General features: G+C 39.8%; 1 protein-coding gene across 8 annotated transcripts in view; it reads left to right on the top strand.

Annotated features, from left to right (window-relative positions):
• Window positions 1-17,042, top strand: part of DNM3 (dynamin 3) — a 576,796-nt gene that overhangs the window by 212,510 nt on the left and 347,244 nt on the right. For all 8 annotated transcript variants that reach the window (XM_060091253.1, XM_060091252.1, XM_060091255.1 and 5 more), the window contains exon 10: window positions 1,430-1,568. In XM_060091253.1, coding sequence (XP_059947236.1) covers window positions 1,430-1,568 — 139 coding nt within the window. The remainder of the gene's footprint in view (window positions 1-1,429; window positions 1,569-17,042) is intronic.

Genomic DNA, 17,042 nt, shown 5'->3' with positions numbered 1-17,042 from the left:
CTAATATATGTGCTCAGACTACTGTAGTGCAAAGTAGGACGCTGGGATTCAGAGAAGGAAGACCTGGTCAGCGGCAGGACTGGAGGAGGCGAGCTGTAGGAAGTGGTTATTTTTGGTCCGGTCGTTGAAGCACAGGTGGGATTTGGACAGGCTGAAATTGTGGGAAAGGTGAAGCGAACATCATAGATGAAGGAAAAGACATAAAATATTAGTATGAATATGTTTGTGGAAAAGCAAGTGGTCTGGTTTGGCTGAAACATAGCGTGCGTGAAAGGAAGGAGGAAAATAAGCTCAAAGGAAGATTAGGGACAGACGGGGGAAAATTTTTAATGTCAGACTAAACAATGTGGATTTTATTCTGTATCCAAAGTGGAGAAATTACAATTACAATATAGTATGATTACTACAGTACAATTAGAAACGGAGGTGGGCACAGGGTGCTAAGTAAATAAGAAGGGACATAGAATAAGGCTGCTAAAATGGATGTGTTAAAGAAATCTCCCAAAAGAGGTACCATAAAATTGAGTGTTTCAGGAAGAGAAGGTAACCAAATAAGGAGGAGGGAGGAGGGTCTAGGATGGGGAAGATCAACCACCAACATCTGGAGCCTGCACGTCTTTGGGCATGGCATATGTCAGGGTTCAGGATCCCTCTTATTGTAACTTTTCTCCATTGACCTTTTGTTTAAATATGAGTAATCATTTTTTACTTTTTTATGAAACACGCACACATGCACACACATACCTGCTTTCCTGAGCTTCTGTACAGCATGAGAAAAGCATTGTTATGACATCAGTTTGAATTAATTCCATCCAAATGAAAAGATAATTGCTACTTCGGTTATCATTTGTCGTTTTTGTAAATTCACAATTTAGGCATTCTGGGCTCCAAGCTAGTTCCACTTAACTGCCTTCCTTTTCCTTCAGCACCCCAGGACCTCAAACTGGGAACCACTGAGCTCACTATAATACAGCTCTCCTGGAAAGAATATGTTGTGTAGTCCAGGAATGCTACTATTTCAGTGTTCAGAAAGTGAAGATCATTTTCTACTCCATGAGGGAGAAGAGAGGATTGCTTTTGGAATACTTTAGAAATAGAAATGTAAATTTAGGACACCATTTCTGTTGTAGCATTCCTTTGTATTGCTGTGAACCAGTGAGTTGAGACAAATGACAGTTAAATATTGGGGGTCACATTATGAGCCTTGAAAACGTTTTGGGAACTGTTTTGAGGTAATGTTAATCATCTATAGAATGTATTAAGGATATTATTACAAATGATACTGTGGATAGAATAAATCACTATGTAACTTTTAAACTAGGCTTTTTGCATGCTTTAAGTAGCATGTCAATTAAAACATTTTTAAAAAGAGTATTGAATATCATTCAGTTTAAAATATCTAATGTGCTGCTTTCTTTCTTACATTCAGGACAGGGTTGTTTACTCCAGACATGGCATTCGAAGCAATAGTCAAAAAACAAATTGTAAAGCTGAAAGGGCCTTCCTTGAAGAGTGTAGATCTGGTAATACAAGAATTAATCAACACTGTCAAGAAGTGTACCAAAAAAGTAAGTTTGAATTATGTAACTTTGCAAGCAGTAACTACTTGGTTTACCCATCTTTCCTACCCTACTACATGCCTCTCTTTCCCTGACCCTCCACTTTGTCATAGAAGGTTGTGTGTTTGCTCAAGGGGAAGGATTGTGAAAAGTACTGAGTGGGAATTGCTTTCATGATAGATGGGCATATTGACTTCTATCACCCCATTCCAAATAGGGTTGTTGTCTTTATCAGGTAAACATCACTTTAGAACAAATTAGTGAATGCCCTAAACCAATTTTTCCTGTGATGCATGGATGGGAGTAATTGTTAGGGGAAGGGAATCAGTGATATTGTTTGTAACAAAAAGGTAATTCTTCTAAATTTTAAATGAGTTCCACTTGAACCTGGATGTTCTGGGAAGGGGCATTGTGGTATAGTAGTTAAGAGCCCAGCCTCTGAGGTCTAGTTATCTAGATTCAAATCCTGGCTCTGCTATTTACTTGCTGTCTGACCTTGAGCATCATACTTAATCTTTATATCTTTGTTAATTTCTGTGTAAAATGGAGATGATGATGATGATGATGATGATGATGATGATGATGATGATGGTGGTGGTGGTGGTGGTGGTGGTGGTGGTGGTGGTGGTGATGGTGATGGTGATATCACCTTAGTGAGGATTAAACAAGATGATGCCTGAAACCCATGAGGCACTTAATACATTGATTAAACATAGTAAGTGCTCAGTAAATGGTGGTTAATCTATAAATGGCCATTTTTAGTAGCACCCAATATTCCCTACCTTGTAATATTTATTGATGGAGAGTAGTGGGCAAGAGACTTCCCAATCTGGGGGCTCTTCACTGAGGAACATGGAGGAATAGTGCTGGATTCCATCCATTCCATAGGGACATGAAAGGGGTACCCTGTATTGGAAAATATAAGAAGGGAATTACTGATGGTGTTAGGATAGGGTAGGCCTAGCCCTATGGCAGTTACTATTGTTACTTTGATTATTTCTTGAAAGTATAGATACTTCCGATTTTGTTAGTTTTGTTACCCTTCCCTTTCTGTATGGTTACTATGAGTAACATTCCTGAAAAACCAGTGAGAAGAAAGAGAGAATGAGTATGAGTGTTGTTTCCCAGTTACCTTACAGAAAAAATCAGATGAGGGAAAGATATAAGTAGTGAAAGAGGAAAGGAAGCTAAATTTAGGAATTCAGGATTGTCAATGCTAAAAGAAAAGGAGTTAAGTGGAACTAGCTTGGGGCCCAGAAGTGGCTCTGGAGTTTCAGATCCCTTCTCTAGACTTCTTACTATTCTTCTACCTTGTTCCTTAAAGTTCTATTTTCTCTTCTCTAAAATAGGAAAAGCCATAGGCATTAAGGGACTGAGGAAAGGGAAAAGTTGCACATGGGGAAGAAAAAAATGTCTTTATGCCAGCTCTTCATTTGGAAACTTGAAGCCATTTAATAATACTTCACATCCCTCCTGTCCTTGCCTATACCTCCAAATACAGTTAGTCTTGTCACCTGTATATTGGCCTCCTCTTAACTGACTTGCTGAACTAACTGAAACTGCATTCTCTATTTAATCACATGGATTGCTGCCCTCAGCATATAGATGTCTTCTTCAGCCAAAAGCTTCTCTTTAGGTTGCCCATGCATTCCTGCTTCCACCAGTTAAGTGGTCTTCTTTCCAACGACCAGTTGTGCTGTGTTTGTCCTCAAACCTGTTTAGCCAGTTTTCCTTCTTATTTTAATTATGTAGTTTAAGTGAAGAGTAAATAAATTGATCAAGTGCAGGAAAGACTTTGAATTTTGTTTCCATAAAAATCCAGCTTTGGAATGACTTAATAAAGGTTAGCTACAAAAGCTTTGCAATTGATTATGTGTAGGTAGGACAAGGCTAAAAGTATATGGGGGGGGGCCGGTGATAAAAATCTAGATGGGCTCTGCATTCAGATGATTTCCCGAGTGTCTTTATGTTTCCCCTCCACTTTAAAGAAAGCAAAACTGGAAATCACAGATGAAGGATGTGGTTTATGTAAGACAGAAGACGCATAGCTCCAATCAGCAGATCCATATGCAGAGAACAGGCCTTGGCCTCACATCAAAAGATTGGCACATGTGTGTACATTTATGTTTTAAGTTATATAAAGTGTTTATGGTATGTATGAATCTTTTTTTTTTTTTTTATCATTTCCCACTGTATCCAGCTTATTGGAAAACTAAGTTGGTGCCGATGGCATGGTACGAGACAGCTTCTTCCTGGACACTTTTTGGCTTTTATTCTTTGCTTTCCACCCTTTGAAACTCCTTTTCCATTAAGCTATCTAGACCAGTGGTGGTTGTATATTTGTACTGTCTTCTCAAAACATTTTATATGTTGCCTTAAATAAAACCTAGCTTTCTCCCTGAGATTATTGTTTACCCTTCAGCTACCTTCACTGAAGGATATTTATTGGCCCAAACTCAAAGAATTTAAGGACTTGGATCAGGCATGACATTTGTGTACTTCTCCATTTGTGGCTTCCAAGCATTATTCCTTCACCTTCCTATAAAAAGTCTTCCATTAAGGCCCGGGTGTTACCAGCTCTGCCACCCTTCTCTCTTCTATTTACTGTCACCATCAGATCCTGGTCACTGCCTTGTATTCATCAAGATATTTAGAACTTGGCTTACATTTTTCCTCTCCATCCTAAATTCACATTCAACTTGGATGATTTCAGTAGAGGTCATGTCCAACACCTAGTAGCTGCTGCTCTTAGAGATCTTTGACTGCAGTGGTTCTCCATTCATTCCACACTAGCATCACACTCCTTGTGACCTCTTCCAGTCCCTGTCATGGTGGACAAATGTTCTACCAAAAGATTCTTCAGAAATTTAAAGCTCTAAATCTAGGGTTTTCAGAACACTGATTACCCCCTTCTACCCTCTTTTAACTTTTAAGTCAGTTGGAAAATTAGTAGGAAAGCTTAAAGGAGAATTGAAATTTACTATCTGCTTTGCTGCTGATAAATCTAGATTGGAAAACATGGCTGGGATTTCCTGCTGAAGTGGGAGCCTCCCGTTACTTCCTCTTCCAGCCGTTAACCTCAGAGTCCACAGTGGCGGAGAGAGGGAGATGTGCACCCAGAAGGAGCACAGCATGTTTTGGCTAACCTCACACCTACGGGCCTCTACAGTGAGCAGTGATGGAGTGCGCCTGCTCCACGAAGCCGAGAGCTGTGAGCCAACACAGATCAAGGGCTCGCAGGTCTCCTTTTGTCTTTTCTTTTTTTTATTTTTCTTTCCTGCGAGGTGACGAAAATGACAAGGGCTTCTCCCGTAGTACTTTCTCAAGAGAGAAGAAATGTTGGTGGAAGTTCCTACCTTATGAGTGAGGTGTGAAGGGTGCTGGGGAGGAGGAAGGGAGAGAGCAGTTCTTCTCTATACCTAAATTCTGCCACAGGGTCCAACCCTTCCAGCTCTCTCATTCCTTTACTCTCCCTATAACCAGTCTTTAAACTCAAAGAGACCTTCAGACCTTTGGCTTCTGTGTTTTTTTTTTTCCTTAGCTACCTGTCTCTTCCTGATTTTATTATATTTCCTGACCATTGTATCAGTCTGGGTCCAATCAGAAGAGAGAAACCACACAGCAGTTTGAACAGGGAACAGTTACTATAAAAATGTATTAAGGGCTTCCCCAGTGGCGCAGTGGTTGAGAATCCGCCTGCCAATGCAGGGGACATGGGTTCGATCCCTGGTCCGGGAAGATCCCACATGCCGCAGAGCAACTAAGCTCGTGTGCCACAACTACTGAGCCTGCGCTCTAGAGCCCGTGAGCCACAACTACTGAAGCCCGTGCGCCTAGAGCCCGTGCTCCACAATGAGAGAAGCCACCACAGTGAGAAGCCCGCGCACCGCAACGAAGAGTAGCCCCCGCTCGCCGCAACTAGAGAAAGCCTGCGCGCGGCAACGAAGACCCAACATAGCCAAAAATAAATAAATAAATAAATAAAATTTAAAAATGTATTATCTATAACATGGGCTTAGAGGAATGAGGGGTTGGCTAGTAAGAAGTTAAGAGAACAACTGAATATAGGAGTAGAAGCTGTAAGGAGCGGATGCTAAGGTACCACCTTTAGGTGAACATCCAGGAAAGAGGGCCCCTGACCAGGGCTAAGACTGGGACTTCCTTGAAGTGGGCCTGGATGTGGCTCACTGGGTGGCAGAAAAATTGTCCTAGTGTCATGCTGCAGTGAAATCTGCCCTCTGTGCTGGGAGGGAAAGGGTGTCCATGGGGAGGTATCTCCTTGGAGACACTCTGCTGCAAACTGTTCCAGGTGGGGGCAGTGGCTGCATTGTACTGCAGTAGCCTGCTTCAGCCTGCCTTTTCCTCCCTCACTGTCTCTCCAGGCCCCGCCTCTCCTGACAAAACTTCACTTGGTGCCAGCCAGCAAAGGAAAAATACTTAGAGGGCCCAGGATTATTTTCACAGAGGGGGCAAGCAGGTTGAATTTGGAGCTGAGAGGCAATAAAATGACAAGCAGTACATTTACCTTTAACTTTCTGATCTGTTACTTTAATTCCTCTTGGATTAACTTTGCCACCTGTTAAAACCCTAAGGCTGGTCGAATTTACTATTTGTCTTTTATCTCCCTTTCCCCCAGGTTGCTGAAGAGCTTGGAGACAACCCTCTATCTGTGTGGAATAGCGCCACATAATATACCCACTGTCTTCAGCATCTCATTAGTTAGTGACTTGCAATGTTCTCCACCATAGTGATGTTAAACTTTTAACACTCTTTTTAAGATGCTTTGCTCATCACTTTCAGTAATGATTTCACAGAGAGAATGGAGGCCATAAATGGGAACATTAATTTCTAGCCCCCAAACCTATGTGTATTCCCAGCCATGCCCATCCTTTTCTCTGTCTCTGTTGAAGTATTAATCCTGACCAGGTCTGGGCTTCTACCTGTACTCTCACCTACTTAAGGAACTTACTCTCTGGATTCCTCTGTTTCCTGAATCATCACCTTCTCCATCACATTTTAAAATAAGTCAATGTATAAATATATTTATGTCTCTCCTGACTTATAAGTAACAAAAACCTGTCTTCTGCCCTATTCCTCTCCTTTTCTTCATGGCCAACCTTCTTGGGGGAAAAAGTAGTTTATGCTTGCTATATCTTTACTGTCTCATCTCCAGTTAATTCCTTAACCCTCTGAAGTTTGGCTTCCACCCACCACTCTATTGAAATAACTATGGTAAAAGTTAACCAGAGACTCGATTGCCAAATTGAAGGGACATTCTTATTCCCGATATTGAATTCCACTCTCTTTTTGAAGCTGACACCTGTCTTTCTTGGATTCTCCTCCATCTTTCTCATGATTCTTCTTCCATCTCCTTCAAGAGTTTATCCACATTTGCCTGCCTCTAAACACTGGAGTCCCCCAGAATTTGCTCCTGGTTTCCTTCTCTTCTCTCTCCTTTCTCCCTGGCAGATCATATCTCCCATAGTTCAACTATCACTTAAAACATTGTTAATTCCCAAATCTATACCACCAGCTCAAGCTTCTTAACTGAAACTGTCTACTCTACAGTCTACTGCAACTACCTTCTCTTCTTACTTAAGGCTCTAAACAGTTTTGTTTTGTTTTGTTTTGTTTTCCCCCAGACTAAATTACTACAGTGACCTCCTAACTGATCTTACTGCTTCTAGACTGGTCATCTTCAAATTCATCCTCCTCACTGTTGTCAAAATGGCCCTTTTAAAATACGCACACATATTTTTTGCCTGTTCCCTCAAAATTATTCAGTGACTCCTTATACCTTAAGAAAGTTCAAATCATTTGTGATTGTGTTTAGTTTTCACCATCTGATCCCTGAATAACTCTCCAGCTACATCCATTGTCACTTTTTGCTTGCTTCAGCCCTTCGAAGTGATTTGCACTATTCACAAAGATTTTTTGTGCCTTTAATATTTGTACATGTGATTTTGTTTGTTTAGAGAGTCTCCTTAAGATACAGCTCAGTCATCCTTTTTCCTGAAGGACCTCTGTGAGCCCTTTCTTGGTCTCCATCCTCACTCCCTTCTTAGTGCTTTAATTGTAACCCCGTGTTTACTTCTATCATAACAATTATGATACTGCATTGCAATTTGTTTGTAATTTATTTGTTTAGGTGAATGCCTCCTCTTGCTCATGATAAGCTCCTTTTAAAAAAGATCTGTCTTTTATCTTATCTTTGACACCTAACCCAGTGACTAATCCTACATGAGACATTCTATAAATACTTATTAATAATTTAGATATTTTAAAGTTATCCTGATGGTAAAGAAATCTGTACTTGGTTTAAAAAGAATATTTTAATCACTCCTTTTTTTAAAAAAATTATTTTATATTGGAGTATAGTTTCAGGTGTACAGCAAAGTGATTCAATTATACATATACATGTATCTATTCTTTTTCAAATTCTTTTCCCATTTAGGTTATTGTGGAATATTGAGCAGAGTTTCCTGTGCTATACAGTAGGTCCATGTTGGTTATCTACTTTAAATATAGTGGTGTGTACATGTCAATCCCAAACTCCCAAACTATCCCTCCCCCCAGTTCTTTTTCTGAGATCTTGGATCATCATCTTCACTATCATTACTCTGAATTCTTTTTCCAGTAGATTGCCTATCTCCACTTCACATGGTTGTTCTTCTGGGGTTTTATCTTGTTCCTTTATCTGGGACATATTCCTCTGCCATCTCATTTTGTCTAACTTTCTGTGATTGCAGTTTCTTTTCCACAGGCTGCAAGATGGTAGTTCTTCTTGCTTCTGCTGTCTGCCCTCTGGTGGATGAAGCTGTCTAAGAGGCTTGTGCTGGCTTCCTGATAGGAGGGACTGGTTCCTGCCCACTGGTGCATGGAGCTGGGTCTTGTCCCTCTTGGTGGGCAGGGCTGTGCTTAGGAAGACTTTAAGCAGCCTGTCTGTTGATGGGTGGGGCTGTGTTCCTGCCCTGTTGGTTGTTTGGCCTGAGGCATCCCAGCACTGTTGGGAGGTGATAGGTCTTGGGGAGGAAGTGGCGGCCTCCAAGTGGGCTCACACCAATGAGTACTCACCAGAACTGCTGCTGCCAGTGTCTTTGTCCCTGCAGCGAGCCACAGCCACCCTCTACCTCCGTAGGAGACCCTCCAATATTAGCAGGTAGGTCTGGCCCAGTCTCTTATGAGGTCACTGCTTTTTTCCCCTGGGTCCTGGTGCGCATGAGACCTTGTGTGCACCTTCCAAGAGTGGAGTTTCTGTTTCCCCCAGTCCTGTAGAATTCCTGTGATCAAACTTTGCTGGCCTTCAAAGCCAGATTCTCTGGGGGCTCCTCCTCCCATTGCCAGACTCCCAGGCTAGGAAGGCTGACATGGGGCTCGGGACTTTCACTCCTGTGGGAGAACTTCTGTGATATAATTATTTTCCAGTTTGTCGGTTGCCCACCCAGCAGGTATGGAATTTGATTTTATCTCTATTGCGCCCCTCCTACCGTCTCATTGTGGCTTCTTCTTTGTCTTTGGATGTAGGATATCTTTTTTGGTGGTTTTCAGCTTTTTTTTTTTTTTTTTGCTTTTTTTTTGTCAATGGCTGTTCAGTAGTTAGTTGTGTTTTTGTAAGAAGGGGTGAGCTCCTGTCCCTCTACTCCACCACCTTGCCACTTCCTCTAGTCACCCCTTGTAAAATGATAAAATTTGGACAGGTTTTCTTTCAAGTATCTATCCTTTTCCTTATTCCTCAATTTGATGTTCTTGATATTTGGCCTTATTATGTCTACCTTCAATTTTTTTTTACCTTAAAACTGGTCTAATTAAAGTCTTTTGTAAAGCAAAATAATCCTAATTAAAGTTGAGTATGCCAGGACTTAATTATTTGACCCCTTTTGAACACAACCCATAGATAAGGTGACCATATAATTTATTGTCCAACACAGATTTGAGATTTAAAAGGGGAGCTATCAATACTTTCACTGGAATAATATGAGTAAACCAAGACTGCTCCAGGCAATCTAAAATGTATAGTTACTCTCACTGTATTGTGAATATATATATATATATATATAAGAATATGTATATGTGAATATATATATATAAACTTAAAACAATATTTTCACTTACAATTGCTCATGTTGAATTTCTTATGTGTAAAATACTTAAGTTTTCTTTTCCTTAAGCCACATAAATAAACATCAGTGAAACACATGGGATTTATGTGTGTTCAGATAACAAGGCACAAAGCTAACCTGGGGGAATGCACTTCTTCTCAGATGTTTTCTCACTGTGGTCTCTGGGGCACTGGAGGACAAGACAGGGACATTAGAGTTTTATGAGCTATTTGGCTTCACTCCAGGGACATCTCAACTTTGGAATTTTTCTGGTGGGCATCATCTTTCAGCTGCTTTTCTCTACTGCCTCTTCTCCAGTGCTTCATTGCAGGGTCCTGAGCTTTTTTGTAGGAAGCACTGAGAGGAACATCTTGTTTTTTTAACCACAGTTTAGCAACTGTGCCATTTATTGGCCTCTTGGGAAGCCACATTCTTGCATCGCCATCATACGAATTAATTGATTTTTTTCTCCCTGCTTAGAAAAAAGAAAAAAATGCTTTGCAAGGAAATAAAAAAGATACATTAGTTGGTTATTAGAAACACTGGGAAAGATTTTTCATTAAAAAGTGCTGTTAGAGGGGCTTCCCTGGTGGTACAGTGGTTGAGAGTCCGCCTACCGATGCAGGGGACTTGGGTTCGTGCCCTGGTCTGGGAAGGTCCCACATGCTGCGGAGCGGCTGGGTCCGTGAGCCATGGCCACTGAGCCTGCGCGTCCGGAGCCTGTACTCCACAACGAGAGAGGCCACAACAGTGAGAGGCCCGCGTACCGCAAAAAAACCCAAAAAACAAAACCCAAAACAAACAAAAAACCCCAAAAAAGTGCTGTTAGAAGAAATGCTGAGTTTTGTGGCATGTTAGGTAAGTAGATATCTGACCCTGAATACACATAACTAAGCAGTGAATCCAAAGACCTTACCACAGCTTTCAAGGCCCTGCATGATCTTGCTCCTTTTCACTTCTAAACTTCTCCCATCTCCCTCCCCACAGTCCACTCCAGCTACACTGGTTTCCTTGTTTCTTCAACAGGTCAAGGAGATGTAGTGCAGGGCCTTTGCATTTCCCATTCTCAGTGTTGGAAATGCTCTGCCTCGAGATATCTGCATGGGTCACATCCTAGCTTCTTTCAGGTCTTTGCTCAGATGCCACATAATCAGAGTCTTCCTCTGACAGAAAATTATTATTTTCTGTCAGCAATTGCACATGCTTCCTTCGAACACACACACACACACACACACACACACACACACATATACACACACACTCATATCATTCTTCATCTACTTACCAAATTTGTTTTTCTTTGTGGCACATACGACCACATGAATTATACTACATATGTCTTTTATTTTTGTTGTGATTGTTGGACAGTAGAGGGACTTGGAGAATGTAAGCTCCATGAGAGTAGGGACTTGGTTTGTTAAGCTCATTACTCTATTTATAACCCCTGAACATCCAGGTTTTCAATAATAATTATTGAATGAATAATTGAATACATGAATCATGTCTCATTGACTTGGCAGGTGATTTTCTGTTTGGCTAAAGTAGTCACTTGAGTAACTTCCATGAAAGCTTGTAGGATGAAAGAGAATAGCTACAAAGCATCATGCTCAAATAGGATTTTCTTTTAGATCTGGATAGATCTGCTCTTGTTTTCACTCTGTACATAAAGATTTGCATTTCATCTCTGCTAATGGCTAGCTGTCCAGTCAAACACTCTGTGCTGTGCTTCACATACAGCAGATGCCTCATAATGGGCCATGGTACTCAGGTTTCAAATCAGGCTGAGTATTAAAGTTTGAATCATTTGTTGGGTTTTATATGAAATTCAGTCCTGGGACTTGACTAAAATTCAAGAGATAGTAATCTCACCTTTTAATCTCACAATTCGTTAAAGGATTCATGATCTTTGCAATTAATTCTTAATTTATAATTTACCCTGGCCCCTGCTTTTCCTCTTACTTTCTGCATGATTTTTCTTGTTCCATTTTAACTGCTTAATAATGTTTACCAGAGATAAATGTGGAAAGAGTGGTGATGAAAACCTGGTTATTTTCTTCAGGTATTGTTTTGACCCAGCACCAACACCCTCCTGCCCTCCTGTTTGGATGTTTTCTGATTACTTAATGAGATTATGGCTCTTCTGACTACCTTTCAGCTTTATTTCACTTAAGGTTGGGCTTTTTGTTTTAATTCCTTAGCATCTGATAAATAACACTAGCATTCTCTTCATTTCTTTGTTTAGAAGAAATAATAAGGTCAGATATGTAATGGAGAACATATCAACTTACCATATATGTTCTTCCTTCACAGAGCTCACCATTCGTCCCATCATTTGTAGAAAATATTTGAGGTTTGGGATTTGCCCACTTGGAGAAGGAGGACTAACAGTATTTCTTTCTCTCTGATTACTTTACCTAAGGCCTCCCAGGTGGGATCTGGCATCCTTCCCCTTTTTACCAACTTCACTTAGATCTTCCTAGACTTCCTATGTGCCACTCCTAAAATATAGAATCCTCAATAAAGAATTTTCCCACTTACACTTGGGAAGTTTCTTGACCTGTTTTACTAGAATTGTTTCTCATTTTTGATCACTTTTGTAAATGTGAATACTTCTGTTTTTCCTTTTTTTATAACAACTGTGTTGTGCCAAATAAGTATTCTCTTATCTCCTGAATAAATCCACCATTATGCTACACACAAATTAAAAATCACTAGGGGTTTTAAGGGCAGATTTTAATTCACATAAATAGAATAAAATTATTGCATGCTTTTATAAGCAGTGAAATCATTATGGCTACCGAGTTTGTAGTGCGTGGCCAACACTGGACGGTTTATAGTATTTTGATCAAAATAGAGCCCATATCTTTAGGTCAGCCAAACCATCAACTCAAGTCATGCACATAAAAGAAATTTTATTCTGGTTTTTGTTCATTTTCTCAGTGGTGTTTGCAATGGAACTGTGAACAGATGGTTACCTAAGAACCTGAGTCTTTGCTTAAGGCATTGAACTAGTTACTCTTGAAGGTATAGAATCTTGCCTGGCCTTGTGCCTGTTCCAAGAGAAACCTAATAGTATGGCTCTCATGATCGGATTAATCAATGGTTAATACATTTTGTAAGTGTATAATTTATTTTTATTGAGTAGAAATGTCTTTCAAGTGATTTTTTTTCCTCTAGGGAAAAATGTGCTCCATGCTTAAAATTAAATTTTTATATTGACATCCCATCAAAATAATTAAACACTACCCTAAATGATACTTAAAATTTTGGATTTTATTAAAACATGTTTTTGTATTTAAAAAAATGATGGTGCTACTTTGTCTCAGAACAAGTATAAAGTTTTCTCTTAGAATTATATATTTAAAGTTTTGATTCCTAAATACATGTATATTGTATTATTACTCCATTTAATCTTCCTTATTATTTAAGAATATTCAACATAATTTTAACATAAGCTATTTAGAAGTAATTCATCATTTAATAGATGTTCAGCTTTGTCTGGAAGCTTTGCCGTCATTGTTTAAGCATCAAATCTTCTGAGGCCTTCTCAGAGCAGGTTTAGCCACTTACTTCTTTGTGTTTCTCCTTGATTTTTGTATGTAGTCATAACAATTTATCTGTATAGTCAACCTGCCACTCAAGACTGTGAGGTTTCCAGTATCAGGTGCTTTGACATAAACTCAGCTCAGAGCTGGCCTATAGTGGTGCCCAAAGAATGTTTGTTAAGTGAATGACTGATGTGAAATAAATTTAAGAATATAAAGTTATTATATCCAATAGCAAAGCCTTAATTCCTTGAGCCTGTATAAATCAATTTGCAGAATATTTAAATAATTAATAGAAGAATAAAGATCTAATGATGGTGATTTCTAGGTTAATATTATTTTGGCACACGTGATTAAAATTTTGATGACTTTGACAAAAAATTGTGTTCTTACAATGGTAAGCTTTTAGTTCAACATCCAGAGCAAAAGAGACTGAAAATTATAATGACTTAAGTGGTTGAGAAAACTGATTACACCTTAAGTAAGAGACATAGAAGAGAGGCAAGGGATTGAAGTGAGCAATCAGCTGAGTATCTGTTAAAGCTAAGTAGAACGTCATGCAAACTGAGCAGGGACTCTGCTGAATGAGGTAATGAAATGAGTGGCAGAAAGCCTACTCAGAAGTCATTCTGAATGTCAGTAGGACTTTTTTTTTTTGCCTTCTTCCTATATGTATTATGAAGAATTGGGACTGGAGCATTACATTTGGGAGTCAGCAATTAAAACCATCATTTTGATTTTTATACTCCCACAACATTTTTTACACTCCTACAAACCTTTTAAGACCAACCAGTTAGAAACTGTATTGGCTTCATTACTGCCTTTCAGTAATGCCTAGATCTTTCCTGCTTACTGTCCCCTTCAATATTTCTCTGAGGGCAGTTCTTCTAGTGTACTCTCTTTCCATTTTATCCCACTTAGAATTTAGGCTCATTTGCATCCAGTTTTCTCAGTTGTAGATACAAAAATATGGCTCTGGCGGGTTCCTTTCCTGATGAAATTGAGCTTGGAAAGATCAGGAGGTACACACAAAAAAATCAATCCTCCTGCCAAGGGCAGTAGATTAGAGGGTTCTTAGATGTTTCTACTTCATGGGTTGCTCTTATCATTTTGGCCTTTCCTTGGCTTATTGATGTCTGCATACTAGTCTGTGGTCCTTCAGCTATCAAGTATTTAGTTTCTGAATAAATATTTATATTGCCACTCTTTGGTGTTTTAGAAATAATCTGCTATAATCCATTTTCTAAATGCTATTGGCATCCCCATCCTATTTAGTAGACCGCTATTGCTTGTGTAGTCACTTCTCGGCAGGAGTGTGGTTCTATGTTAGTGTGGCTATCATCAAAAGCAAGTATGCAATGATAGCTTGGGGTACTCTCTGAGTGCAGAGGAGGAACAATTGCTCTGGTGGCCTAGTGCAGGCTAGTGGTTTGTGCCGGATGTGCCACCTAGGTTTGCATTAGTCAAGAAGAAGGACAAGTATTCATCAGCTATCCCTTCCATACTTAGAAACTTTTTATAGGTCTTACAAAAAATAACTTGCAGTATTCTCAGAGTATAAAACGGCTTCTGGAATGATAGAACTGTCCCCGAAGAATGTTTCCAAAACTCAAAATGGAAGCTTCATTTGTGTCTTGAAGTTATTCATGAAGTAAGCCCCTAAATGAGCACAGATCTCAGGATTCAGCTAGGAGTCTCAGTAAGGGGATGATGGTTTGGTGATCTCATGAACAGACACTGGGCTGTGAATTTTGAGGTGACCAAGGCAGCCAGGTTTCTATGCTCTAATGATGTTGTTATAAAAGTACTCTAGGACTTCCCTGGTGGCGCAGTGGTTAAGAATCCGCCTGCCAATGCAGGGGACACGGGTTCGAGCCCTGGTCCGGGAGGATCCCACATGCTGTAGAGCAACTAAGCCCGTGAGCCACAACTACGGAGCCTGCGCTTTAGAGCCCACGAGCCACAAGTACTGAGCCCGTGTGCCACAACTACCAAAGCCTGAGCGCCTAGAGCCTGTGCTCCGCAACAAGAGAAGCCACTGCAATGAGAGGCCTGCGCACCACAACGAAGAGTAGCCCCCTCTTGCTGCAACTAGAGAAAGCCTGCCCACAGCCACGAAGACCCAATGTAGCCAAAAATAAATAAATTAATTTAAAAAAAAGTATGTTCGTTGTGGAAAAATTTGGAAAATGCAAACATGTATATAGAAAAAAATTAAAATTATGCATAAGCCCATCATTCAAAGTGGTTGTTGCTATTAACATTTTGTAGTATTTGTGCAGATTCTTTTCTGTGCACAGACAGCAGACTTACAGCATTAGGTGATTTAACATTTATATGTGATTTGTAATCACAATGGTTCCATGAAGTAGTGCAGTTTGTTGTCTTGCTAAGACACTAATGTGCATCATGCATGCTATAAAGTAGGTTCACACAGTGACTCCAATGACCATGGAGCAATCACATCTCAGGGAGGCCTAGCATACAAGTTAGGGGAAATATTATGTGCTACAGTATTACTCAAGAATTTTGGAGTTTTTAAGGTCTTTGGCTATATCCTCAAAGGATATCAAGTGTATATGGTGGCCTGTGACTATGAGTGTGTGTGTATGCTTGTGTGTAATCACATTTTATATTTAGTAGCCTGATTTTCTTCACCCAGTGTCATAGATACTTTAGCATGTTGTTAGATATTATTTATAAATTAGATAGTATTATATCAAATATTAGCTATTATTTGGAATGGCTTATTACATCCCATTAGTGGACCTACCTAATTTATTTAACATTATTGGATACTTAGGTGGCTTATAGAGTTATGACTGTTTGTCTTATTGTTGCTATTACAAGTAACGCCATGATGAATTTCCTTATTATTTTAGCTCAGAATTCCATGAAGTAATTAGACTGACGTGTGTGTGTCTTTAAAATTTTTGAAACATATTGCCAAATTGCTTAACAGAAAGATTATTCTCATTGACGTCCCTTCAGCAAGTTTAAACTGTGCTAGTCTCAGTGCACCTTCACCTGCATTAAGTCTTATAAAAATGGTTATAGTAACTTGACAACATAGTAGTTATTATCTTTCTTTGCATTACTCTGTGCAGTTTAATATCTCTTATTGACCATTGAATTTCTTTTTAAATTAAATCACAGTTTTTGCCTGTTTTTATGTGAGATATTAGTGTTAATCTTATTAATTTGCAAGTGCTTTTTATAATAAATGGAATTAATCTTTGCCTGTCATAAACCATGAATTTGCCCACTTTTTTCCATTTCTATTGCTGCTGTCCCGGTCCAAGTCCCATTATTTTCCATCTGAATTGCTTCAGAAGCCAAAATTCCTAACAGGTCTACAAGGATCAAGCCCCTGTTTACCATTCTAGCTTTGCCTAAAGACCATCCCCTTGCTCTCTGCACTGACCTTCCTTTACTTCTTTGACCACTCATTGTCCCTGTCCTCCAGTGCCTTCACACATGTTCCTGTGCTTGGCAAGCTCCATTCTCCCCACAACCGTTCCACACAACTTTACCCAACTAAGCCCCGTTTTTAGGTTAGGCTCCCTCGAACATCCTTGTATTGATAGTGTCCTTTTCTTTTTCTTCCTTACACTGAAAACAACTATAATTCATTCTTTTTTTGGGGGGTGGGTAGGAGTTTAGTAATTTATTTATTTTTATTTTTGCTGTGTGTGTCTTCGTTTCTATGCGAGGGCTTTCTCTAGTTGTGGCAAGCGGGGGCCACTCTTCATCGCGGTGTGCGGGCCTCTGACTATTGCAGCCTCTTTTGTTGCGGAGCACAGGCTCCAGATGCTCAGGCTCAGTAGTTGTGGCTCACG

Source organism: Mesoplodon densirostris, chromosome 2 (genome assembly GCF_025265405.1).
Source record: "Mesoplodon densirostris isolate mMesDen1 chromosome 2, mMesDen1 primary haplotype, whole genome shotgun sequence".
Lineage (NCBI taxonomy): Eukaryota > Metazoa > Chordata > Mammalia > Artiodactyla > Ziphiidae > Mesoplodon > Mesoplodon densirostris.
Note: the sequence above shows the minus strand (reverse complement) of the source record. Positions and strands in the feature narration are given on the sequence as shown.